The sequence below is a fragment of the Rattus rattus genome, chromosome 4 (genome assembly GCF_011064425.1).
Source record: "Rattus rattus isolate New Zealand chromosome 4, Rrattus_CSIRO_v1, whole genome shotgun sequence".
Taxonomy (NCBI): domain Eukaryota; kingdom Metazoa; phylum Chordata; class Mammalia; order Rodentia; family Muridae; genus Rattus; species Rattus rattus.
The window spans coordinates 90,074,128-90,101,869 of record NC_046157.1 but is presented as its reverse complement, the minus strand read 5'-3'; the positions used below and the strand labels follow the sequence as shown (position 1 = coordinate 90,101,869).

At 38.9% G+C, this 27,742-nt stretch overlaps 1 protein-coding gene across 1 annotated transcript in view; it reads right to left on the bottom strand.

Moving 5' to 3' along the window:
* The window catches only part of Kcnh8 (potassium voltage-gated channel subfamily H member 8), a 582,230-nt gene that overhangs the window by 195,321 nt on the left and 359,167 nt on the right, over positions 1 to 27,742 (bottom strand). Inside the window, exon 3 of the mRNA XM_032900823.1 lies at positions 11,790 to 11,921. Coding sequence (XP_032756714.1) covers positions 11,790 to 11,921 — 132 coding nt within the window. The remainder of the gene's footprint in view (positions 1 to 11,789; positions 11,922 to 27,742) is intronic.

Sequence of the window (27,742 nt, the reverse complement as noted above, 5' to 3'; positions counted from 1 at the left end):
GTCAGTCATTTAAAGGTTTTCCAGAAACATTCCACTTTATTTAATTTTTCATAATTATTGACATAGAACTTAGATTCTGCGATCTTCTAAACTTCTACTCCTCTTGCCACAGTCTTGTCCAAAGAGTTTGAAGAGGTCAAACATTGTAGATATTTGTCTGGTTTCTGCTAACAATACAAATGTATATAAGCTTGGGTTTTATATTTTTATAAAGTCACTTCTCTAAAGTTGATTCTAAGATCTTATTTCATGATGTATGCTTAGTGATTTACTAGCCTTTAATTTCTTATCAACATTTTAAATTATGAATTTATATATTCTATATTATGTCTAAATTATATATGTAACAGGATATATATTTAAATTATATATGCTATATTGTATATAAATTATATCTATGTATTATATATATTATACTCTTATATATCCTATACATAAATATTAATATAAAAGTTATGATATATGTGTCTTGTTTAGATTTGTTAGACGTATGAAATGTGAATATTATGTATTACACATTATAAAAAACTTTATAGCTTATATTTTAGTCTGTTTTTCTCTGAAATTCTAAACCTATTTTGGGTCTTTTTCCTCGGACCTGTATTTTACTGACCGTTAGAAAGTTCATGTCTGTGTTGATACAGGATAGTAACATTTTTTTACTTATAATTGATTCTTCCTTACCTTATGACCAAGGTTTATCCTACGTAGTAGGTCATTTTCCAAAATGTTTTGTTTGACACTTTTTATAAATTAACTCCACTAGTTTTGATATACTTGTTGATCATATTTTTACTACTACTGATTTGCTTTAAATATCTTAAGCGTAGACACATACTTACATGAAAATTCCATTTCTGCTATTTCCGTAATTTGCTTTTCTTTTTCTGGTGATTCTGCTCAGGGTCACTCACCTTATGGTACTGTGATTATTTATTATAAACAGATATTAGTTAATAATTTGAGGACTACAAAACTGTATTTGCAAATTTTGAATAGACAATATTTGAATATTATTTTTTTGTACACAGAGACGTCCCTGAATAGAATTCTGAAAATTAAAATGCCAGTTTGGATTACTCAGCTGATTACTGAGCAGAATCATGAAAGGGAACAAAAAGCAAATTAGACATGGAGTTTAGACTCAGCAGACAATGAGATTTTCAGTTAAGAATGCATCTACACTTAAGGTATTCAAAAACAGTAGTGGTAAAATATGATCAACAAGTTTATCAAAACTAGTGGATTTGATTTGCAAAGAGTCAAATAGGATATAAATAAATAAATAATATAAATAAAAAGATAAAAAATTTAAAAAGATTAAATATAATAAACCTTGTTATCCAAACTGAGTAATCTTCAACATAATTAATGTATACTGTGATTTGGGACCCTTGAATGACTGGGGGATGTGATGAATTATTAAGAAAGCCCTGCTTTTGGTCGCTAATGTGCTACTTGGAAATCAGGTTCAAATAAGCAGCTCTCCTTCTCTGATCTCTGTCACCTCCTGGGGATATCAGTTTTTACAGGTTCACAGTGAATAATCCCCTTCTCGCTCTGTGCAGAGTCTGTACCAGCTTCTCTTCTCGATCTAATTCCAGCTACACCTTTTATTCACACTGTCTTTTTGTTCCTTGAATTATTGAGAAATAATTTCTTCTGTGCTAGCATCTCATAATGTAACATTCTTTTAAAAGCAACAATTGGAGAATTCTTTACTGGAATGTCCTTTATGTGCCTTTGTATTTTCAAAGACTTAAAGAACACTGAAACTGGTGTTTTCAGGATTAGAGATCATTCAGAAATAGACTCCAGACACCAGTGATCGGCTCTTTTCATTTGACACACATGAGAATTGCCTGCCTTGCTCGTGTCAGATGCCATTTTTCCAGTTGTTATATCCTGTGCAGGATTCGGTCCCTAACTATATTACATCAAGAGTCATTTCCGCACAGAGTTCTAGGCAAAGGTCACCACAGGCATAACTTTAGGTCACATAAAAACTCCTATTTGCTAGAGCACACCAGCATCACCAGATTTGTTTTTCTCACTCTTATCACTTTCTTTTACACATTAAACTAAAATAAAAATATTTTTGTTCTAATGACAAGTGATTATGTGACAATGACAGCTACTCTAGAAAGACAACAGCGTATACCATCAAAACGCATTTCAAGCAGATGATGGGTAAAATTCCTGTCTCCAAACAAGGAAAGAGCTGCACTGCCTGGAAGGCCAGCCCCAGCCAGCTAGCAGTCCCACTAGAGTCTGATAGGCACTCATGGCTTCCACTATGTCATGTTGGTCACTTACTGAGTAAGACTTTGCTAACCGAAGAGTGCTCACAGCCAGGTCTTCCAGAAGCCTTTAGCATGTTCCAGGAATTGGTTATATGTGGCATTTGAGGCACCATCTAATCAGAAGCCCATGGGTGAGTAAGACCTTTGCAGGTAGAATGGGGATTGGAAGCTGATCTGAGGTATATGACACTCTCGGCAAACAGGGACTTGGAAGTTAACTTAGTCTATCAGTAAGTGTTCTGATGATGTGACAAGACACTACACTCATGACAAGTCTTAAAAAGGAAAACATTTAATTGGGACTAGCTTACAGGTTCACAGGTTTAGGCCATTATCAGCACCGAGAGAAGCATGGTAGAATGCAGGCAGCCATGGTCCTGGAGAGGTAGCTGAGAGTTCTATATCTGATTCTTCCAGCAACAGGACGAAGAACAAGAACACTAGGGCTGGCTTGATCATCCGAAGTCCACCCCCCACCCTCCCCAGTTGACCACATACTTATTCCAACAAGGCTACACCTACTCCAACAAGGCCACGCCTCCTAATAGTGCCACTCCCTAGGACCCTATGAGGACCATTTTTATTCAAACCACCACAAATCAGGTACAATATACCTTCAGATAAAATGATGAAACATCAGCAGAAACAATTTATTACAATCTTAATTGAGTCTACCATTCTTTCAACACAAAGCTACGATCTGTATTCAGGAAGTCACCCTCCAGTGCTCCCTTTCATATTTTTTAAATACACTGTAATATTTATAAATGAGTTGTCAAAAAGCTTGCTTAGTTTAATGATCAATATATTGACATTCTGTGAAAAACTCATTAAAGGATGAAATACAGTTGAAGTCACATTTAACTGAGTCCTTTGAACTTTTATGGCACAAGAACATGAGAGTCTATACAGCTGAGTCATCAAATCAAGATGTGCAGGCACTCTAATGGGTGCTCGCACTGGTGTGCTCTGATGTGAGGAAGACTCTGCCCTTCCTGTACCGAGCTTCTTTAGTTCTTCTATGTGCCGTTAGGGGACATTTTCTAGTAGTGACATTATCCCAAAGGATTTTTCTGAGAAATATACCTAAGAAAACACACTATAACGTATAAATCTCACACTATAACGGATGTATGTATGTATGTATGTATGTATGTATGTATGTGTGTGTGTGTGTGTGTATATGTATATGTATATATAGGCACACATATACATATATCTACATGTTTGTTTTAATTCGGGATTGGAATGGATAGGTTTTGCCAATTTTTCCATTAAGAGGTCTATTAATGAATGATTGTTAGGTATGTGATATACCTGGATAAATCTAATACTAATTAAAGAATTTCCAGTTGGCTGTGATAGTAGGCATAATAATTTATACCTGTAATATGGGCACTTGATGGGGGCATTTGGGAAATGAGGGTTATGAATTTACAACTAGTTTGAGTTAAATAGCATGACCCTGTCTCAAATAAACTAATAAACCAAACCATCAAATAAATACAACAAGAACAAACTGCTTTTGCATTTGTAAACTTGCCTCTTTGTTCACTCTCTCTCTCTGCTATTTTATTACTTATGATATTCTTCTTTTCTTTCTTCTATTCTTCACTCTCCCTCCTCCTGCTCCTCTTTCTCCTCCTCCTCCTTCTTTTTTGGTTTTACCAAACAGAGCTCTCTATCCTAGCACTCATGCTGACCAGGCTACCTTGGATTTCACAGAAATCCACCTGCCTCTGCCCTGAGTGCATGGATTAAAGGCATGTGCCATCACCGTCCAGCTTACTCATAATTTCTTAAATTGGTTAAATATTTCTAAAATAGTTTTAAGTTTCTTATATATTCTAAAAATATTCCAGATATCCTCCAACCATCACCTTACTTGTGTAATTGCTATGTCAAGGTTCTTTTATTCAAACTCAAAAAACCTACATAGGTTCTAAGTATCCCCAGTACTTGGCATCTCAGTAAACTCTTCAGTGTACCAAGCCTGCACCTAAATTATGGGGTGGAAAGAAAGCCTAGTGTAGGCCCAACACTCAGTCAATGCACAGTCTAGGAGACGAGAAGATCAAGTACAAGGTCAGGAACAGGATGTCCCAGTACTGGAGTTCCCGTGGTAGAAACCCTCAGTCAGCATTCTGGTAGCTAAAGATACATTCATCTTCTTCCCACTTCCATAAACAAAGCTAACATGAAGAAATGATAATTGGCTAAATTGTTTTTTCTCTAAAGAGAGGAATGATCTCTTATTTATATGTCTTTTTCTCAGGAACTAAATGATGTATCTTTTAAATGAATCAAACTCAATTACTATATAGTTAAGAAACGGAACTGATTTCCTGATCTCTGAATTTGGAAAACCTTGTAATAACAACTTACTATACTCAACAGAATCAATGGATACTGTTTAGTGGTATCTCTGGCACTTTTGACATTTTATCAGAAGGACATCCATTCACTAAAGATACATATGGCTAGTATTTTAGCAAATTCAGTTGCAAATAGCATATTACATGTACCCCTGTTCATAAAACAGCAGAATGATCTAGACATGGTGGTGCCCTTGTTCCCAGCACTTGGAAGGCTGTGATAAGACGATCTAGAGTTTAAGGCCAGCATGAGTTATACAGCAGGAACCTATCTCAAAAACCAAAACCAAACCAAGAGAACACCAAAAGAGAAACAAAACAAGCAGTCAAAACAGACAAGTTTTACTTGATAAGTATTTTGTCCAAGATTGTAAGAAGCTGACCAATAGCATGAGTACAGCACAGATGCACGTTTTGATTGGATGGCTACAGAATATATTCCTTTCCCTTGGAGTGATGACCTGCGAAGCATGCAGTGGCTTGGACATCTCAGGCCAGGCCATTTTGCCCATCACATTATCCTTTTACCTTAAAAGGCAAAACTTTGAAGTATGAGTTTTTTAACACGATGTGTACACCAATAAAAATATGCAATAAATTTGAATGCTTGAGGTATCAATATAATTGCTTTGATTTCAGCATGTTGGATAAAAAATCAGCACAGATTTCTTGGAGGAGAGTTCTGTGCATTGTAATAAAAATCTTCACATTTACACCACTCTCTAACCCAGTAAGGCTCTTTGCCAATGCTTCCCACATTGTAAAGATTCCCAGATGCCAAAATGACAACAGCAGGGAAACACAATCATTCAACAATAGAAAAGGGCATCATGATGTCCCAAATGGAAACAAAAATATTCAAAGTACCCAAAATCATCTTAGATTTACTTAATAGCTCGTCAGTGGCTTACTGCTGTCCTTGTATATAATATTGTTATAGTTATTCAGCCAATGACTTCTTTAAAAATGTGGTCAGATTCTCAGAAATGGATTGATGAGAAGAATCAATAAGAATCAAAAATCATTGAAACATTAGTTCTATTTAAAGTTAAAGTTTCATTTGTTACCAGAACATGTTTTGAGAGAGCTGCATCGGGTAACTCGAGTGAAATGGAGCTGAACAAAAGCAAGCCATGTGGCTATAGGTGTGAATACCTCAGGTGTGTACCTTTCGAAATTAGGATCCAGATCTTATAAAGCAACAAGAATGCTTTACTATTCTGAATGCCACTGAAGATCCCAGTTTCCTAAACTGGAGTTTGCTTACACACTTACATATTTGCCCATCATTCGTTCATCTACCAAACGCTTAGTGAGCACATACTACAGGTCAGACACTTACTCTGTAAGTAATCATGGCATTAGGATCTTGATGAGCTTAGGTTTTAATGGAGGAAGCAATTAATAATGCAAAGAAACTTTGAAACTTATTTCAGATAGGCAGAAAGGCTGGGAAAGCAAGACTAGAGTGACATGTTTGAGTGTGGGGAGCAGTTAACTTCTGTCTGGATGGTCAGAGGTCTCTCTTGAATCTATATAAGGCACAGGGCTTCTAAGTTTTGCTGTGGTCATGATTCTCTAGGACCTTACTGAAATGCAAATTGTAATTTATAGGGCCTGAAAGTCTACATTTCTAAACAACTCCCAGAAGAGCTAATATGCCAGACCTGAGACTATATTTGAGTACTAAGGACTCTAAATAAAAGCTGAAAATTAGGAAATCAACAACAACAAAAAAGAATGGTCCCAGGAAGTTTCTGTTGGGTGATAATACTATGTAAAGGGTGAGGAAAGGAACTCAGAGTCCAACCTCCAGTTCTAGTCACTCTTGTTTTCTTAGTTTCAAAGGAAGCCCCAGGACATGGCAGAAAGTTTTGAACTAAGATCAGACCGCCATGGGCTTCTGTGCATTTCTTCAGTCTCTGCTAGCTAGTCATGGCTAGCAAGCATGACACTTACTTTTGCACATTTGATGCTTTACTCAGACTGGTATACATAAAATCATAAACACGGTAAATATGAGCACTGGTTGGTTGACTTAACCTCATTTCCAGACTCCTCCTCTTATGCTTATTTATTAAGATGTCTGTTAAAGATTAAACCAGAAGCCAAAGAAGTTTGATTTTCTAGCATCTCTTACATCTAGAAATGACCGTGGGCATGAGGCACAGTATGGTCAACAGTATGGCAATCAAATGCCTGCAGAAGTGAGACAGGAGTATTCTTTCTCATTAAGAAAGGCAAGGTAACCCAGACACAAAAGAACTCACATGGCAGATGCTCACTGACAAGTGGATATTAGCTTAAAAGCTCACAATGCCCACGATGCAACCCACAGACCATATGGAGCTTAGGAGGAAGGAAGATCAGGGTGTGAATGCTTCATTCCCGCATAAAGGGGGAAACAGGATGACTGCGGAGGTGGCAGGAAGGGGGTACCTGGGAGGGAGAAAGCGGGGGGGAGAGAAAAAAAGGGGGCAAGATCAGGGACTGGAGGGGACTACAGCAGGTCAGGAAACGAAATAAAAGTAGATAGCAGTCAGGGACAAGGAACTGGGGATAGCCACTGGAGCGTCCCAGATGCCAGGGAAGTGAGAGGCTTCCAGGACCAAACTGGGATAACTGTAGCTGAGATCACAGCGAAGGGGAGATAGAACCTGTAGAGACCTCTTCCAGTAGATAGACACAGCCCCTGGTAGAGAGAGGAAGCCATCCACCCATCTCAAAGTTTATAACCCAGAAATGTTCCTGTCCAAAGGAAAAAGAGGGACAAAAAGTGGAGCAGAGACTGAAGAAAGGACCATCCGGAACCGAACCATCCTGTCTGCAGACACCAAACCAGGATACTATTCTGGTGCTAAGAGGCTCTTGCTGACAGGAAACAGATGTGGCTGTTCCCAGGGAGGTTCGACAAGCACCTGACCAAGGCAGATGTGGATGCTCCCAGCCAACCATTAGACTGAGCTTGGGGACCCCTGTGGGGGAGTTGGCAGAAGAACTGGAGGAGTAGAGGGGAACTACAATCCCATAGAAAGAACAATGTTGGCTGACCTGACCACCCAGTGCTCCCTGGGACTGAGTGTATAGGGAGGGATTCATGGCTCCAGATATATATGTAGCAGAGGACAGCGTTGTCTGACATCAATGGGAGGGGAGGCCACTGGTCCTGCTGGGGTTTATGCCCCAGCATAGAGGTGGGGGGAAGCACCCTCCTAGAGGCAAAGGGGAGGGGGTAAAAGGCAGATGAGATGGGGGGTTGTGGAGGGGTAACTGGGAAGGGGATATTATTTGAGATGTAAACGAATTTTATTAATTTAAAAATTAATTTAAAAAAGACAAAACCACAAGGGAGAAATGCCCAGTCCTTATATTCCATTCTTCTCACAGTGTCTACCACATAAAGGCTTTCTATGGTGTAACAGGTTTATTAAATGAATGTGTTTACAAGCAGAAAAACTAAACCAGTATGCAGAGCACAGTAGAAGAGAAAACCCACAAGTTGTCCAGAGCCACTGTTCCAGCTGGGGGTTGCTCAGCTCTGACGGTCTGAAACTTGAGAAGAGTAAGCCATCACTGCTTGAGCTTAAGTGATGGGGCTCTCAGGACCTCATACCTGCATACAATGCTCAGCTAACATGCAGCCATGAGACCATCTTTATTTCTTCCTTCCAAATCCACTGAGTAACAGGTTTAAGTACAGGTGCACTGACAGACTTTAGTCACTGTACTTGACTATGGCAACTTATTTCAAGTTCTTCAACTTATTTGTAAACTTGACCCATGAATGACAGTCCATGTCAATCTCAGTTTGTATCACTACAGACACAAAAACCTCATTCATCCCCCAGAGATTCTCAAAACAAATTTGAAGCCCTCTCTACCCCCATTTCTGAAACTGTTGTTTGGATTGCCTGATTTGGGGCTAACATCACTGTATGGCAAATGTGGGACACCCCATAAGAAATAAATGAAAATAATGCCAGTGGGCTTCATGCCTGAAAATCATGAAGCAGATATTCTTAACTGGTATGAATGGAAAACCAAATTAAGATTATGAATGAAGTGCTGTGAAAAGAAATTTGTAAAGTTCAATCATGTATAAATGAGCTGGGAGGAAAGGAAATTCTGAAAACACTGGTATATAAGGAAAAACACTATAGAAAAACCAGCCATTCAGCAAGTCCTGAGTCAGTGTCTATACACCGTCAGACACCATGGGATGTGCAGAGACATAAGCAGTGTCAGCCTGCCCTGCAGTAAGGTGGGAAAGATGAGATTGTTGGAACATGGTTCAAGAATGGAGTCATGTGAGATTTCGGAGAGCTTATGAGAAAACTGCAAGAAACTCAATCAAGAGACCTGTGGCATCGGCTTCTTCAGAACCACAAAACTGTTGTTGGACTGCGCTTTTGAGCCCCTTCCAGGTATAGCAGATAAGAGTGAGTTTACTTCAGCTTGTGCATCGCAACTAGCTACGTCACGTGTATGTACCTCTGTGGAAACACATTTTACCACATGCACACAGCCTGTCCACCATGTGCAGCTTCCTCTTGTGACTCCACACTTTACTCATGTGACTCCCTTTAACCATCAGAATATAAATCAACTGATGCTTTAAAAAAGTTGGCTATTGCAGGAATTTTTAATCCCACTTCATTTATCAGCTCTGTTCTCGTAGGTCCCACCTCCCTTAGAGAGATAAACAGAGATAACCAGGCTGTTAACATCAGCCCAAAAAGGGGAAAGAGGGCAAGACAATACAGATGGTCCATGGAAAGTTGCTCACTGAGAGCTAAGGTTGTGCTGTGAAAACCAAATTAAAGAAAAGAGATTGAATTTCTATGGGAATTAACGATGATGGAGAGATCTGTCACAAGTGGGAAAAATCAAGGACCCAAGTAAAGAATGAGAAAGGAATAAGGTTTTCCTGAGAGTAATCAGGAGGCACACTTGGCTTAGCCGGAAGACTGAAGACTCGTGAAAGATGGCATGGTGCCAAGCAAGGGTTTTGTTTCTATTTATGTTTTTGTCGTGTGAGGAGGGGTGCTTTATGGTTGCCTCTCCTTGGTTTTAATGTGACAGCATCAAGCATGAGGGAGTCAGTGAAGTTAGTAAACACAAGTGTGGGAATTGTCTAGTGTTTACCTCATCTTTCTGCGTGCTGGCTTCCAGAACTGGAGCAGCGGCCTCTCCTTTCCTCACTCCCACAAACACATCCCTGCCTTCATCTTCCTTAACTTCCCTACAAAGTCCCTTCAGTGCCTCGCCATGGTCTTGATCCCCTTCACAGGCTCCTCCCCCTGGATCCGCACAGACAGCAATGCTTGCTTCTCTCTACCCTCCTGTCAGTGGCTGGAAGCAGCTGGGTCGAGCTGAGAGGTGAGTGATGAGATTCCAAATGCTAGCTTTGCTACTAATGGACACTAATTACTATATGTGTGTAGAATTGTTCAATCCACTATAAATTTCTTATGTTACACTAAATGTTAAATATAATGTTTCAAATTAAATCTACTGTATGATATTTATTTGATTATAAATACATTTTAAAAAATAGTTTCAGCGTTTGCTGAATTCACAAATGCTTCTTTTTCAACCTTAAGAAGCAATGTTAACTTCCCTTTCATTTTTGAGAATCCCATGGTCAGAAAACTTTTGAACACAAGCTGTTTACATTAAGTCAGAATCATGTTTTTCTTTGCTTTCCAGGAAATATAACTGGGAGGAAAGATTTGAGACTACCAAGAATCTAGGTTGTCAAATTCATGAATATATGGGCTCAAATTTTATATTAAACACATTTTATAGATAGGAATTAGAGTAAACAGAATTTCCTGTTCAATTCTCCTGATGCAGTTATAGACAAGGACAAAGACATGTGAGTTTTATACTTTGTTTTATGAATGGAAGGTTTCTGCTGACCCCTGAGTCAGGCCTTCCCCGCCCCCACTCCTCATCACACGCACACTAGATGTAAGTGTGTACTGTATCACAAGTGTGTACCGGGTACAAACAGTCCACAGTGCTGTAGCTGATGGTTTATCTCCACTGCATTCTACACCTAGTAGCACTTTTTATAAAGTATGATTTCCTGCATTCCAAATAAGTTCCCAGCAATGTAAAAATTAACGATTCAAGTACTTGTTCAAACAAGAGTAACACACACTTTGCCGTTTTTAAATGAAGTCATCAAATAAACTTCTGTGGTGAAATAACTAATCAATACTTAATTTATATCACTTAGAGGAACTGCCATGTTGCAGATAAGCTTGAGTGGGTCACACCTTATTAAGAGGTATTTTTAGTACTATCTAAAACCAAACTCAGTCTCCCTTCCCTTGGATTGTTATTTCATGAGGCACCGTATAAGAAGCATTCACACCCACATTTAAAAGTGGAGTTTATTCCTAAAAGTTAGGGTTCAAAAATCAAGCGGATGATTCTAATGAACAACTTAGCACATGGTAACTTACACAGAGCATTGTCTTTTCCTCTACTTACTAGACTTCCTTTCTGCTTATAACCATAGGAGGATTTTCTCACTGTTGACTTTTGTTAGAGAACTTGAAATCCAAGCACTTTCTTAATAAGAAGCTAAAGGGCAGAAGGTTAATAACATAAGCTCTTAGAGGCTTTTAAAGGCGTGTGACAAGGTCATTTGCCACAATAAATAAGCTGTCCATATGGTATAGCACATGCTACATGGTACAGCATATATGGCTGTCAGTAACATTTCATCTAACAACCATGACACTGCACCTTTACTACACACTAAATAACATCCACACTTCCATGTATTTATCCCATCACTTTAAAGCCATTCGTGCAGTAAATGGCTCTATTTCCTGATGAAGTGAAGATGGTTGAAACGTATTTTGATGCTATATTTTCCCTCATGTGAGTCACAGAGGTATACGAACTTTTCATTCCTGTCAAGTGAGTGGTCACTACAAATATGAGATTGTAAATGCACAACTCCATGATTTTTAAATATACTCCAAATATTGACTAGGAGCCATGAATAGTCATAAATTGATGGTATCCAAAGGTCAATTTTTTTGTTTTCCAAATTTTTGAGTGAACAGCCCTGTTTTATAATAACCATACGCACCTTCTTTTTTATCTTCTGAAGTAATCTTCACTTTCGTGTCTGTTATATCTTTGAATGAGGCCAGGAAAAGGACCACATCTCCTTTCTCATTCTTTATAGGAACGATATCCAACAGGCACCAAAATGGAGCCCCTGCAAAGGTGATAAAAAATACAAGTCAGCCTCTTGATTCAGCTCTGTAAGACCAGTTGGGAACCAAAATACAGTCTTTCACATTTCCATCTATCTTTCAATCTGATGTCTTAAGAATGTCGGCTTTCAGATCATGAATATCAAGCCTACACTCCTACTACTTGATTTGCAGATTAGATGCTTTCTAGAAGATAAGTGAGATTTAGGGCAGATGCATCTGCCTGTGTTGAGGCCCTTCTGATTCTGTCACTCAAGCCACATGTTTGATCTTGGTGTCAAGATCAAGATCTTGGTGTCAAGATTTTGTTTGGTGTGAGCTTACTAGAGGCTTACATAGTCTATTTAAAGCCAATTATTGGCCAAGAGAAAGGTTTCTGTAAGAAAAATGGAAACCACCAACTTGAGAGATAATGCCAAACCTTTACACTCTCATCCATGACTGGATGGTTTTAAGTTCACAACACTAATATGGCTACATTAACAACTCTTCAGTGTTAGAGACATTTATACATAATACAACATTATACAACATTGTGAGTGGCTTATTTATAATGTGTGGAGTTTTCTAAAATGATGCTAAATCAAAATAGCCAGATACACATGGGTAGAGTGAATTCATTTACAGTAAGTAAAAAAAAAAATAACAAGGCTAATTGATGGGCATGATGGCTTAAATAAGAATGGTCTTTACAGGTCCATAATTGAATGCTCATATTTGAATATTTAGTCATTAGAGAGTGGCAATATGAGAGAAAAATTGAAGTTGTCTGTGTCACTAGGGTGGGCTTTGAGGTTTCAAAAGCTCACACATGGCCCAGTGTTGTACTCTCTACCTACAGCACCAGCATGCAGGCAGCCATGCCCCTCTCCATAAAAATAATGGGTAATTTCTCAAACTATGATCAAAGCCCCAGTTAAATGCTTTGTCTTACAATTGTTGCCTTCGCCATGGCGTCTCTTCACAGAAATAGAACAGTGACAAAGACAATGGATCAAAGGTTGGGTTAGTGGTTGAACATAAGGGAAGAGTGACTAAGCAACACACAACACAGGGGACTCTTCCACTCTGGTTAAGTTTTATTTTACGATATCTATATTGTTTAGTTTTTACATGTGCTATATCTAATATATCTTTGAAAAACAATGTTGTGGTCTGTTGTGAAATGTCCCCAAAGGTGAATGTGGTTGAAGACTTAGTGTCCAGCTTATGGTGGCTTTTAGACATTCTATGGAATGTGTAGAGGGTAGAGTTGTGCTAGAAGAGACACTCAGCATGGATGTTGGGGTTTTGACTCCATTTCCTGTCTCTTCCAACTCCCTCTGTATATCCTACCCTCCACTTTCTCTCCTCACTTCCCCCTCTGCCTTTCACTTTCCCTGTTCCAGTCCTATCAGTGTGCAGATGAAATTGATCTCTTTGACTCCTGGTTACTGGGTTAGTCCTACACTCCTATAAGACAAAATAAGCCTTTGTTCCACGAAGCTGTTTTGTTGTTGTTGTTGTTTGTTTTTGTTTGTTTTCCCCCCAGGATATTCTAATATAGCAACAGAAAAGTTAGTAATATAGACAATAATTTAATTTTACTTGGAAATAAAAGAACCCTCTCATTAGAGGCCATTATACTCAATGAATTTTGCAGAAGGCTTAGATACTTAAACATAGGCATTTAATTTTTTCCTAGACTATGCTTTTTTATTAAGCAAACTAGAATACCACCATTTCAAGGTGAGCATCTTTTTTAATCAATGTGGTAGCTATAAAGAAACACAAAAAGCCATTAGATTATAGAGTCAGATCCTACAGAAAGTAACAGTGTCTGGGCCTTGAGAGAGCTAGTTAAGATAGCTTCCCGCTCTTGCAGTGTGCAGGTTCCAAGAACCTATTTTAGGTGGCTCATGTCCAACTAGCACTCCAATTCCAAGGTATCTGAATCTCTTTCTTGGCTTTCATGGGTACCCCACTCATTTGCAAATAATATGTACGTATAAATAAAAAGTAGGTTTTTTTTTTTTGAAAGAAAGTAATAGTGGAATGTGGAGAAGATATGAATCAGAGAGCTGGCTCACATTTCAATGCATTTTCCTGCCAATTACCATGCAAAAATGCCACACATCATGACAGAGCCTATAAATTATCCTAGAAGTCACATTTATGGAGGCACTTAGACAGACACCATTACTACCTCCATGGAACCTTTGTACAAGTGCAACTACAGGTTAAAGAAAGAACCAAATCTCAAGATGAGTTGAAAGCCAGGACAATAGCTGTCAACTGTCACTGTGTCTAATGATCTCTCTGGGCACAGCCATCATTTTGTATTTGGGAGACTATAGAGTCTACTTTGTAATGTTTCTTTCAAATTACAACACATGATCTTCGACATCTTTCAAATCCAGTAAGAAACTTCATGTGCCTGCAAAGTTAGAGGACGAAGTATATTCCAACTGTTTCCTGCAGAACACAAAGGGTATCAAAGCTACCAGGCAATACCCTTGACACTTAGTCAACCCTCTTCTCCTTTCTTTTTGTTCTTGTGTGCATCTCTCTGCTATATTCTCTGCAACAGCTCTATGACAGTGTCTTCTTTCTCCTGTAGCTCTCGTCAGTTGAGTCTGTTCCAGGGTGTGGATTTTCCTCCTCTACTTGGGGAAAAAAATGAACCGTGGGCAACTTCTTTACAGCAGGTGAACCATGCCCGACTCATTAACTCTCTAGACCAATGTTGGGAGTTACCAAGTCACTCAGCCTTTATTCAAAGACACAAGTGATTCTTAAAAAGAGGGTTATAAAGCACAAACCTTGTGTAAATTTTAACTCTAGCTGCATATAGTAACAGTAATTGCCATGTAGGTCGGAAGTGCCAAAATAAACAAAGCTCTGCCAGGATTTCAGTTAATAATACATTGAATTTCCAAGTATAAATACAATTGATGGAGAAAAGTAGAATTTATACCTTCTATGGTAAAATATATTTTGGAATTGAATGAATAGTTTCTGTAGAAAATAGTTACATGTGTAAAAGAGACTTTAGCTTGTTATGAGAGAACTCATTGGGTGTATTCTGTAAACCCCATCATGGTATGAATATCGACTACCCTTTGGAAGTCCTGTGCTTAATATTTGGTCCCTGAGTAGTGGTGTTATTTTGTGAGGTTCTGGAAACTTTAGAAGGTGACAACAGTTAGAGGGTGTGGGTCACTGTGGATGATACACAGGGTCATTGTGCTCTACCCTGCCACAAACCCAGAAACTAGACACTCTGCCATATCTAAGCTGTGAGCTTAAATAAGTCTTTTTCTCTCTGAGGCTAAAAGGGGCAAATATTCTGTCCTATTCAGGCAAATACACACTCCAGAAGATAATATTTAGCAGAAAGAAAAATTAAGGATAAAGTACTAAGCATATGGCTATATGTAATTATTTCATCCACACAGGTATAATTATAAAGACTATTGAGACATGGGTGGCTTTGTTCACTTTGATCTGTACAGTCATATTGAAAAATATTTTAGTTGCTCAATATAATACAATACCTCAGAGTAGAACATGAACAATGCCCTCTCCTTTGCTTCTATTTTAAGTAAAATCTTGAATAGAATTTAATAATGACTATGTGGATTTTCTTATTGTAATGATTTATACAATACCTTGAGTGTTAACAGCAACAGCATCATATCCTATACAAAAAAACATACATCTGGAGATATCCCCATGCCTGATTACAAGCTGTACTATAGAACAATAGCGATGAAAATCATATGATAATGGCATAAAAACAAACATTGAATCAATGGCATCTAATCAAAGACTCGGAGATAAATCCACAGACCTAAGGACACTTGATTTTTGATAAAGAAGCCAGAAAATACAATGGGAAAAAGAAAGCATTTTAAACAACTAGATGCTGGCGAGTAGAACAATGTCAATAACCCCGTATTTATTGCCTTGTACAAAACTCAAGTCCAACTGCATCAAAGGCATCAACACAAAAACAAATATACCGAACCTGATAGGAGACAAAGTAGGGCGTCATCTTGAGCTCATTGGCATGCAAGACGAATTCCTAAACAGAGCACCGACTATTCAGGCACTAAAACTGACAATTTATAAATGGGACCGCAGAAATTGAGAATCTTTTGTAAAGGACACTGTCAATAGGACAAAACAGCAGTCTATAGAATGGGAAAAGATTGTGATCAACAGCACTTCTGACAGAGAGCTGATATCCAAAATACAAAACAACAAAACAAAATAAAACAAAACCAAAAAACCAAAAACATCCCTTGCTGTCCTTTAGATGTTGTCCTTTGTCTTACAGAAGCTTTGGAGTAAAAGAACTGGGAAACAGAGTTGAAATACATGGTTGGGGTTTTCCTTGGGATGAGCTAGAGAGAAGTCTAGGGCAATGGAAACTACTAGGACTCTATGAGGATGGCTTTAGCCAAGACTCCTAGAAATAGAAAATATGGAACAGGAAAGGAGCACCTTTTGTAACAAGGCAAGATTTCCAATGGAGGAACAGGGATACCAACCCTGCCACAAACTCTTCTATTCACATTCACAGAAGACCTCATAGCAATACTGTCCAAACTATTCCACAAATTAGAAACAGACGGAGCGCTACCGAATTCCTTCTATGAAACAACAACTACTCTAATATCTAAACCACACAAGACCCAACAAAGAACGAGAACTTCAGATCAATAAAGTTCTTGCAAACCAAATCCAAGAACACATTAAAAAGATAGGCTTCATCCCAGGGATGCAGAAGTAGTTCATATATATAGAAACCCATCAACATAATCCACTGTATAAACAAACTCAAAGAAAAAAAACACATTATCATCCCATTAGATGTTGAGAAAGCATTTGACAAAATTCAACACCCCTTCATGATAAAAGTCATGGAAAGATCAGGAATTCAGGTCTGTACCTAAACATAGTAAAAGCAATATAGAGCAAACAATTAGCTAACATTAAACTAAATGGAGAGAAACTTGAAGCAATCCCACTAAAATCAGGGACTAGACAAGGCTGCCCACTCTCTCCCTACTTATTCAATATAGTACTCAAAGTCCTAGCCAGAGCAATCAGACAACTAAAGGAGGTCAAAGGGATACAAATTGGAAGAGAAGAAATCAAAATATCACTATTTGCAGATGATAGGATAGTATACTTAAGTGACCCCAAAAGTTCCACCAGTTCAAACAAATCAGTAGCCTTCCTCTACTCAAAGGATAAACAGGCTGGGAAAGAAATTAGGGAAATGAGACCCTTAGCAATAGTCACGAATAACATAAAATACCTCAGTGTGACTTTAACCAAGCAAGTGAAAGATCTGTATGATAAGAATGTGATTGTTGGGGTAATGGGAGGAGGATGGGGAGAGGAAGCCCATATAGAAGGGGAGGGGGAGGGGCTAGGGGGATGTTGGCCCAGAAACCAGGAAAAGGAATAACAATCGAAATGTAAATAAGAAATACTCAAGTTAATAAAGATTAAAAAAAAAAAAAAACTTCAGGTCTCTGAAGAAAGAAATTGAAGAAGATGGATTGACCTCCCATGTTCATAGATTGGCAGGATTAATATACTAAAAATGGCCATTTTACCAAAAGCGATCTACAGATTCAATGCAATCCCCATCAAAATTCCAACTCTATTCTTCAGAGAGTTAGAAAGAGCAATTTGCAACTTCATTTGGAATAACAAAAAACCTATGACAGCGAAAACTATCATCAACAATAGAAGAACTTCTGGGAGAATCACTGTCCCTGACCTCAAGTTGTATTACAGAGCAACAGTGATAAAAACTGTACGGTATTGGTACAGAGACAGGCGGGTAAATCAGTGGAATAAAATTGAAGACCCAGAAATGAACCCACACACCTATGGTCACTTTATCTTTGAGAAAGGTGCTAAAACCATAAAATGGAAAAAAGATAGCATTTTCAATAAATGGTGCTGGTTCAACTGGAGGTCAACATGTAGAAGAATGCAAATTGACACATTTTTTCCCCCTGTACAAAGCTTAAGTTCAATTGCATTAAGGACATCAAACCGGAAACACTGAAACTAATAGAAGAAAAAGTGGGGAACAATCCTCATCACATGGGTACTGGGGAAAATTTCCTGAACAAAACACTAATGGCTTATGCTCTAAGATCAAGAATTGACAAATGGGATCTCATAAAACTGCAAAGCTTCTGTAAGGCAAAGGACACTGTTGTTAGGACAAAAAGGCAACCAACAGATTGGGAAAAGATCTTTACCAATCCTACAACTGATAGAGGGCTTATATCCAAAATGTACAAAGAACTCACAAAATTAGACGCTTCAGTCCTTCTTAAAAAGGGGAACAAAAATATTCATAGGAGAGTATATGGAGGCAAAGTTTGGAGCAGAGACTGAAGGAATGGCCATTCAGAGCCTGCCCCACATGTGTCATGTGTCCCCCGTTGGAGGAATTAGAGAAAGGATTGTAAGAGCTGAAGGGGCTTGCAACCCCATAAGAACAACAATGCCAACAAACCAGAGCTTCCAGGGACTAAATCACTACCCAAAGACTATACATGGACTGACTCTGGGCTCCAGCTGCACATGTAGCAGAGGAAGGCCTTACTGGGCATCAATGGAAGGGGAAGCCCTTGGTCCTGCCAAGGTTCGAACCCCCCTAGTATAAAAGAATGACAGGATGGAGATCTGGGAAGGGGTAGATTGTTGGGGAGGGGGAACACCCTTATAGAAAAAGTGGAGGGGGATAGGATAGGGGAATTATGGGCAGGATACTGGGAATGGTAATAACATTTGAAATTTAAATAAAAATATCCAATAAAAAATGAAGCGTTTAAGAAAATAAAGAAATAGCATCTCATGTGGGCCAGACTCATGTGGTTCAAATTTGAAGTTACAATGTAGAGAGGAAACAAACCCAGGGCCTTTGGCCCAGCCTCCACAGGAGTTTTAAAGACAAAGACTCAATTTGTATTCTACATGCTGACCTCCAGCAAACTGGGCATGGTGGTACACACCTTTGATACCAGTATTTGGGAAACAGAAGTAGGCAGATTTCTGTGAGTTTGAAGCCATTCAGGACTATGTAGTGAGACACTGTCTTTAAAATAAAGGAACTGGAAAAAAGCAGTGGAGGGAAGCAACATGAGCTAAGGAATATAAATAATGCGTACAAGTTTGAAAAAGTAAAGAGAAAGTAGATTCCTCTTCAGCTCTTTTGAAAACAAAATGAAAGGAGGGAGGGGAAGCTCTGATGAGATGTAAAGTAAATACATAATATTAATATTATATATTAATAAAAACATAAACATAAATACATAAATTAATATTATATATTAATAAAAGTATAAAATATTTATGTTTTATAAAAACACAAATATTAATGAGAATTAGATATTTTAAAAATAAAAAAGTATAAAAACTGGAGAAACTAGGCATCAACAAACTAAATAATAGAATTTAAAGTTGGAGTAGTGTAGACCTAAATAGAGAATTCTCAACAGAGGAAACTTGAGTGGTTAAAAAACACTTAAAGAAATGTTAATATTCTTAGCCATTAAGGAAATGCAAATCAAAGTAACCTCGAGACGCCATGTTACTTATACCTGTTTGAATGGCTAAGATAAGAAAACTCAAGCAACCATTTCTGCTGCTGAGAATGTAGATCAGGAAACACTCCTCCATTGTTGTTAGAAGGGCCACCTTGTACAGTCACTTCAGAAATCTCTATGTGCTTTCTGGGAAAACTGGGACTTGATCTACCTCAAGACTCAGATACACCACTCCTGGGCGCATACTCAAAGGATGAGAAAAGTTCAAAAGGGGATCACCAAGACAATCGCGCCTCATCTCTGTGGAGGCCGTCTCTTACAATGCTCTTCAAAGGTTCAGAAGTTCAAACACATGCCTTGTCAAACTTTGAGAAAAGTTTTCTTTTCATTCAAGATATTTGGGAAAAGGAGAAAGGAGAACAAGGAAAGGAAGGAAGGAAAGAAGGAAGAAAAGAAAGGAAGGAAGGAAGGAAGGAGAGAAGGAAGGAAGGAAGGAGAGAAGGAAGGAAGGAAGGGAAGGAAGGAAGGAAGGGAGGAAGGAGGACTTAACGATGTTGGCCAGATTTGAGTGTGCTAAGGGTTTATTTTGTTTGTTTATTTGCTTTTGTTTTACTCCAAATTTCCTTTGCCCTTAAATAAGAAACAATAGCAACAATAAAAGGTTTGTTCCTTTATAAGGAGTATGTATAGTCATCTCTTAACAATTCTAATGATTAGAAGCAGAAAGAATTGAGGAACATGAAATCTAAATCAATCCCCCTCCACATGCTTCTTCAGTCAAGAATTCCAGCACCCTTATTCCACAGAACATTTTCCAAACTGTAGATCAACAGGGCTGCCGCATGCTTAAACGCGAAGATGATTCAGGGTTAAGTACATTTAAACACGCATTCAGAATGAATCACAAGGAAAGCTGAATTTACAATACACTGAAGTGTCTGTAGAGTTACTTAGAAAGCTTGTACCACATCCTCAGTACTCAGCCACATGCACTACATAAGTCCTGGCTTCACTTCTCATAAGCCAGTTCTAACTGAGTCTTACCACAATTGCGGAGGTTGACATGTACACTATTCCTTAGAGCAACAGAGCCAGTAAGTACCAAAAAGTGAGAATTTGCACGTTTACTTTATCATGCTCTCCTGATAACTATTCTACTTCATGAATAACACTAATAACACTTTAAGTAACCTATTTCATTTCCATCTCATTCTCCTTTCTTTAAAATAAAACAGATACTTTTAAAAATGTTGCACCGTAAGAGGAAAAGGAAAGTCTCTGTACTATCCACAAATTCTACGTTCAGCCTTAGAAGAAGTATGTGCATTCTTTGTGTGAAATGTTTGCTATTTTAGTTTAGGGATATCCTTCATTAAGGTACACATAGTTTTAAAGTCTAAATTTCTGCATTTGAGGAGGTAGTAGAACAGCTGCACTCCGAAACTCCTGAGACTGAAGTGACAGGGAAAGAAGCTCTGGTCCACGCTGGAGCTATAGGCCTGTCTCAGTGGCGATGCCCTAGATAAAGGCTCAGATGTTACTGATAGCCATGAGTGAAAGGAAAATGCTTTACACGTTTGCTTTCGCAACTGAGAACAAGCCAGTGAAATGGACTCATTCTCTTAATGCTTGACTTTAAGGAAATAATGTAAGATTTCACCAAACTTCAAGCTCCTCTGAGTAAGAATTTTGGCTTAAATAAATATTGGAGAATTAAATTAACCCTCTTCAATTGCACAAAGCTTTGGGGGGGGGAATCTATGGTTTTGTCAGAACAAATAACTGTTGGTGCCCAACAAACAGGCATAATGTCTGCAAAAATGCAGCATGGAAAACAGAAGAGAATAGAGCCCTGGTGCAGATATGAGTCTCTTAGGGCTTCTATTGCTGTGAGGAGATACTATGACCATGGCAACTCTTATAAAGAAAACTATTTAATTGGGGCTGGTTTACAGTTTCAGAGGTTTGGTCCATTATCATCACGGTGGGAATCATGGCCGCATGCAGGTAGACATGGTGTTGGAGAAGGAGCCGAGAGTTCTACGTGTTGATCCTCAGGTATCATAATGAGACTGCCACACTAGGGCTAGCTTGAGTGTGTGAGACTTCAAAGCCCACCTTTACAGTAAGTAACACGCTTTCTTCAAAAAGGACACAGAAACTCCAATAAGGCTACACAAGCTCTAACAAGGCCACACCTCCTAATGGTGCCAATGGCAAAGCATTCAAATATATCTGTCTATGGCCATTCCTATTTAAGCCACCACAATAAAAATTATGTATTTTTATTTTATTAAGAGGGTCCTAATGCTACAGCATAAAGAATAGGGCAAGATTACAAGATAAGACACACGGGACTATGTAAGACTGTGTAATAAATCGTTTTCTCTGTATGTGTATGTATGTGTGGGGTGTCTGTATGTGTGTATGGTATGTGTAGTGTTTGTCTCTGTGTGGTGCATTCACATGAGTGCTTGTGTGTAGAAACCCAAGCAGGGTATCAGAAGTCTATCTCTATCACTCTGCCTATTAACTTGAAAGACAGTCCTTCCCTGGAGAAGCTAGTTGTTCTCAGCTAGGCAGCCTGACCAGCAAGCTCTCATCATCCACCAACCTCCAATCATCAATGCTGCCTATAAGAATGCTCAGCCATGACCAGTTGTTGTTAGGGGTCAGGATTGGAGTTTCAACCTTAGGTCTTCATACTTGCAGAACAAACATACTATGAAGATATTCTGCCAGGCCCTGTCAATAACCCTCATGGAAGTATTCGCAAATGTGCAACTTAGCATTGCTTTTGCACATAAGTCACTGGTGTGCCATTCCAGATCCTCTCCAAAAAAGCCTTGTGGAGACTTAATGTGGTTTTGAAGTCAAATGAGAAAGAAGGGTGGAAGAAAAAGTGGATAATAGAGTCATTGGTTACAAAGTAATTCTAAGATGTCGGGCAGACCCTTTAAGAGCTATAGTCGGATGCATAAACCTACACTAGCACCCCACTTCACTCACTGCCATCAGTGCCAGCAATAGTCCCTGGGGAGCTTGTTCTCTGTGCCAATAGAAGAACGTGTTTTAAAGCATAGTAACTGGAAATGTCAAACCACTACAGTCCCAATCTTAGTATGGGTGACACCTCTAATTTTTGTCAGAATCTCATCCATGCTTACCTTCTTCCACAGTACTTCTAAGTGTCATTATGACCCATCTCCCTCCATATATGCAGCTTTGGTGGAAACATCCAACCTGGAAATCTGTATGAAGTATGTGCAAAGCATCTATGTTGGATTGTTCTTCCTCCTCCAAAAGACCAGCAGAAGTTTCAGACTCATTCAACTGTGGAGGCTACCTGAACCTTCATGCTGTTTCTGTGGCTTACTCCTCCCAGCATCTGGCCTCTTTATTACTTTTTCATTACTCTCCTCACCTCTACAGGTTATGTTATATGATCCAATATGTTAGCATTCTGTATATAATGATCAGAGCAAATTTATTTTATTTACAAAAGACCTAGTTAAAAGAGATGCAGTTAGAAGAAGAGAGTCGAATGAAGATACGCTGCTCGTATCCAGGCTTTGGGGTCTCTGCTTAATTGCTAAGAATTCTTAGGCATTCTTTTTATAACTGACAAACATCTTCATACTGCATCAAAGAGCCATAGGAAGTAAGCTGCATTTTTAGTCATGAAAAGTGTCAAATGAGCACAATTCTGGCTCAATATTAGTAGTTTTGAAAGTCTGTGGTAGTGTAAGCTGAATATTGGCTGTTATTGGCTCTATCTTTTACACAGGTGAAATATTTTATGATTGTGTTTTCTTCTTCTTAGGGAAGAAAATGTAGGTCATGCAAACACTCCAGAGAACATTGAACTTATGAATACTTAATCTGTGGTGAAATATGAAAAGTCATCTGACTTGGAGTTAGAAGAGACCTTAGAGATAAAGAAATGGGACTCAGAGGGCTTCAGTAAGGTGGCCATTCTCAAAATGTTAATCACTATAAAAGCTGAGGCTGTCCCTCAGATCTTGACCTTCAAGGTCATGGATGCGTTATCAATACACAGGGAGCTTCTTTGTACCCTAAAAACAACAACAGCAACAAAGAATATTTACCAAAGAAATGAGAAATCTACTTCTGATACTTAAAAGGGAAATATCATTTCATCTATTATTTGTATGTTTAGTAAAATAAGCTAGGATATATAAAAACCTAACATTTCATTCGAATCAGTGCTTTCAAGGTTGGACAACATAGTATAGGAAAGAAAGAAAGAAAGTACTATGTGAGAAACACAAACGTCTGATGAAAATTGGAAATGAGGAAGTAAACATTGAAATGAAGTGGCTCAGAATGACTCCTTGACTCCCTATTCTATAAATAAGTAATTACTATTTTAGGTGGCATTTGGCACATTCCAAGAATATGCTGACAAGAACCATACTGAACGTTTGCTCCACTGTACAAACTCCACTCCTGGTGAATACTAGGGAATGCCTCACCAGATTGCCCTTAGTCACAATTTGGCATGTAGCTAAGGCAGAACAATTATGTGTCTTCCCAACTTCCGGCCTCTCCTGAAACACAGCACACACTTCTGTAGAACTAACCTAATGTCTAGAAAAGTTTTGTTCTATCCATAACACTCTAATGACCTTGCCTTCAGATTCATTATCTGGGACTAAGAAGACAGTTTTGTAAGAAGTTATGGATAATATTTTCCAGTATTTATTTCCTTGGGGAAAAATCAATATATAATTGATAAGAGGAAATAAAGAGTCATACAAAGCAGAGAATGTTCCTTTGGTATGCTCAACATTAGAAATGGGATTATTTGTCTGTAAAGGTAAGCAAATATACTCTGTAATAGGCCAGACAATCAAAAATCTATTCATGCAGTTCACCTGGATTCTCATTCAGCTGCTCAGTGCAGCAAAGTGTGAACCACAGACAATATGGAAGCCACGAACATGGTTGTTTTCTAGAAAATCTTCATTTATGAAAGCAAACTACCTTCCAGATGCTGGCCATGATTTGCCAGGATATAGAAGCCATCAATAAGCTTGGTATACTATGGGCTACATTGTTTTTTACTTTGGAAAGATTTTAAATAGATATACTCAATGTAAACTGCCAAACTGTTTAAGGAACACAAGAAATGGCTATTCTTTTGGATTAGAATAATGGACCTTCATAAAGGATCATCTTATCAATCAATTTTCCCTCAATAAAGATGGGTGGTTTCCTTTCAGATTTAGTAAAGAATATTCTTAACCATCTCATATATGAAAGAACAAGCCTGGCCACTAGTCATGTGAGGGAACCCCTGGCTGGACTTTCATGCAAATCTAGGAACAGAAATAATTGATGCTCTGAGTCTATATCAGCTGCACTGGGTAAAGAAAAATGTGTCTGACTCCCAAGTCTAAGAGAGAAATACAGGTTTTAGTTAAAGAAGCAACATAGGGCCAAGCCAAAGCAACTATCTAAGAAGTGTTAAAAAACCTCCCTAGTCTAATGTAGATTTACATCATGATATATGAGTTCTTTCCTATAGAGCAGGCCTTAGCTCATGGAACAAGCTGAGCTAGGAGGGGAAATGATTGTATCAGCTAGAGGTGGGGTAGCTGAGACTGACTGCATACTTGCATTGATCAAGCCAATTATCTTTCAGCATCTCTGGGCCTCATGAGGCTCCACCATGAGCTGATAGTTATTGGCAGTTGATGGGTCTGGGGAATGAACAGTAAGTTTTTCTCAGTGAACAACACCTGGCAGTTTGAAGTTACTCCAATGATGTCCCCACACCCATGTAACACTAATTGGATTCAGTGTCCTATAAGAAACAAAGCCAACAGTTGGGAGGATGGAAACAGGTTATGAGGACCCTCCTTATCCTTAGGAGAATGTGGGAATAGGTATGATCTAATTGCATTGTAGTGATTCCTCAGACAATACAGTTTAAATATAGAGAAACCACCTTCTGATAACCATTAACAGCATTTCCTTTCATTCTCCTGTGCTTCTTACAGTTCTTTAAAAAAAGCAGTAGTAGAAAACAATGTCTCAATAAAAACTTAGTAACCACCAATTGGATCCATCACAGAGAGAACATCAATGACCATTGAAAGCATAAGGCAAGTTAAAATTAGAACATAAAAATATGTATAAAATAATTTAGCTGAAGGATGAGGCAGATGCAATTGGGAATGATGTATGTATTTATTGCTTTTTTAGTTCTGTGGTTGAATATCTGACAAGGAGGAACTTAAGGAAAAAAGAGTTTATTTTGGCTCAAAGGTTGAGTGAGTCATGTAAGGGACAACATGTCAGGAGAAATGTGAGTTAGATGATCATGTGACATCAGCAGTAAAGAAGCAGACAGGAAGTGGAACAAGACAACAAAAAACATTAAGGCTCACACTTAGCAGCTACTTTTTTTCAGTAAGACTCCACCCCTAAAACTTGCACAATCTTCCAAAAAAGCACCCCCACCTGAAGAAACAAAATGGTTAAGCACATGAGTCTGTGGAGGGTCTTCATATTTAAGCCACAACAGTGAGGCATGAAAGATGGAATGTTATTTGATAAACAGCACGACCGGTTCCCACACATCACCACTCCACACTGGGCCCCTGGGACTCTCAGACCAGGAAGGCCGCTCGGTGGTGTTAGTTCTGGCACCATAGGGCCATATAGAACTAACCTTAATTTATCTCGGTGGTGGCTGGCTTCAGTGAGGCACCACTCCACGTTAGCCTAGCTATCATCTAGCCCCAGCAGTCTCTCTGCTCTTATTGCTGGTCACCTTGGCCAACCATGACCAGCCAGGAACTCTGGTCCCAGCTACCCAGTATTATCAAGACTCAACAAACCGTAACCCAACAACCAGATCTATATGTTAAATACACAATGTGCAGTACATCCACACAATTAACTTACAACCAATTGCTAAAGATATAAGCCACCCACCTAGATATGATAAATTTGTCTATAGAAATCCATCCCAGCTACCTTCGCAATTCAGGATCACCCAGATCTGTCAGTCTTCTCAGTCTCCATTTTGACTCTCTTTCCTTCTCTTTCTCTCGCTCCCTACAAAAACTGTGTTCCCACCGTATTTTTTTACTGTCCAATCACGGCCTTGATCTAGCGTGTGCCAGCCCTCACCTGCATAATAACGACAACCTAGAGAGTATGGAGAAGGGATGAAGGAGCTGAAAGAGATAGTCCATGAACCAAGATAACCTAGTGGGTGGCTCTAGGCAAGCTCAAAGAGTTTGTCTTTATCCACAAGATAGGAGGTGTCCCCTGAAGACTTTGCTATAGGTAACAGCATCTGCATTGTAGACTGTGATCTTAAAGACAGTGAGGGAAGAGGATTTCAGAGGGTGTGTATCTGGATAGTGGTTAAGATGAGTTATGCAGCTCAAGCTCCATATTAAGGGAATCTGAACTGACAAGGGTGCAGGAAGGATAAGCCTCAAACTGCAGTAATCATCTTATGAGATTAGGCCATGGGGCCTCATCACCTAGAAACAAATCACAGGTGTCCTTAACATGCAGCCAGCTGATTCGGTATCACTCTCTTGCTGCGCATTCTTAAAGGATGTCATTCTTTGGTGTGCTCATTTGGTAATACAACATGGGAGACAAAATATCTTTTTCAAAATTTATTTATGCATTTACATCCCAACTGCTGCCTCTCCTATCATCCAGCCTCAAAGGATTCCTCCCTCCAACCCTCTTCCCCTTTGCCTCTGAGAGGGCAGCCCCACCCGGGGTATCCCCTTACTCTTGTGCCTCTAGTATCTGAAGGATTAGACACATCCTTTCCTACTGAAGCCACAAGGCAGCCAGCCCTCTGCTGTTTATACACTAGGGGGATCGGACCAACCCATGTATACTCTTTGGTTGGTATCTCAGACCCTGGAAGGTCCCAGAGGTCCAGGTTAGTTGACACTGTTGATCTTCCTATGGGGTTGTCATTGTGCTCAACACCTTCAATCTTTCTCCTAACTCTTCCTTAGGGCTCTCTGGTCTCTGTCCAATGTTTGGCTATGGGTATCTGCATCTGATTCAGTCAGCTGCTAGGTAAAACCTATCAGAAGACAGCTATGCTAGGCTCCTGCATGTAATCACAACATAGTATTAATAATAATGCTTCGTGCCTGCCTGTGGGATGGGTTTCAAGTTGGGTTGGTCACTGGATGGTCATTCCTTCAGTCTCTGCTCCATCTTGAGACAAAATATCAGCTAAGTCA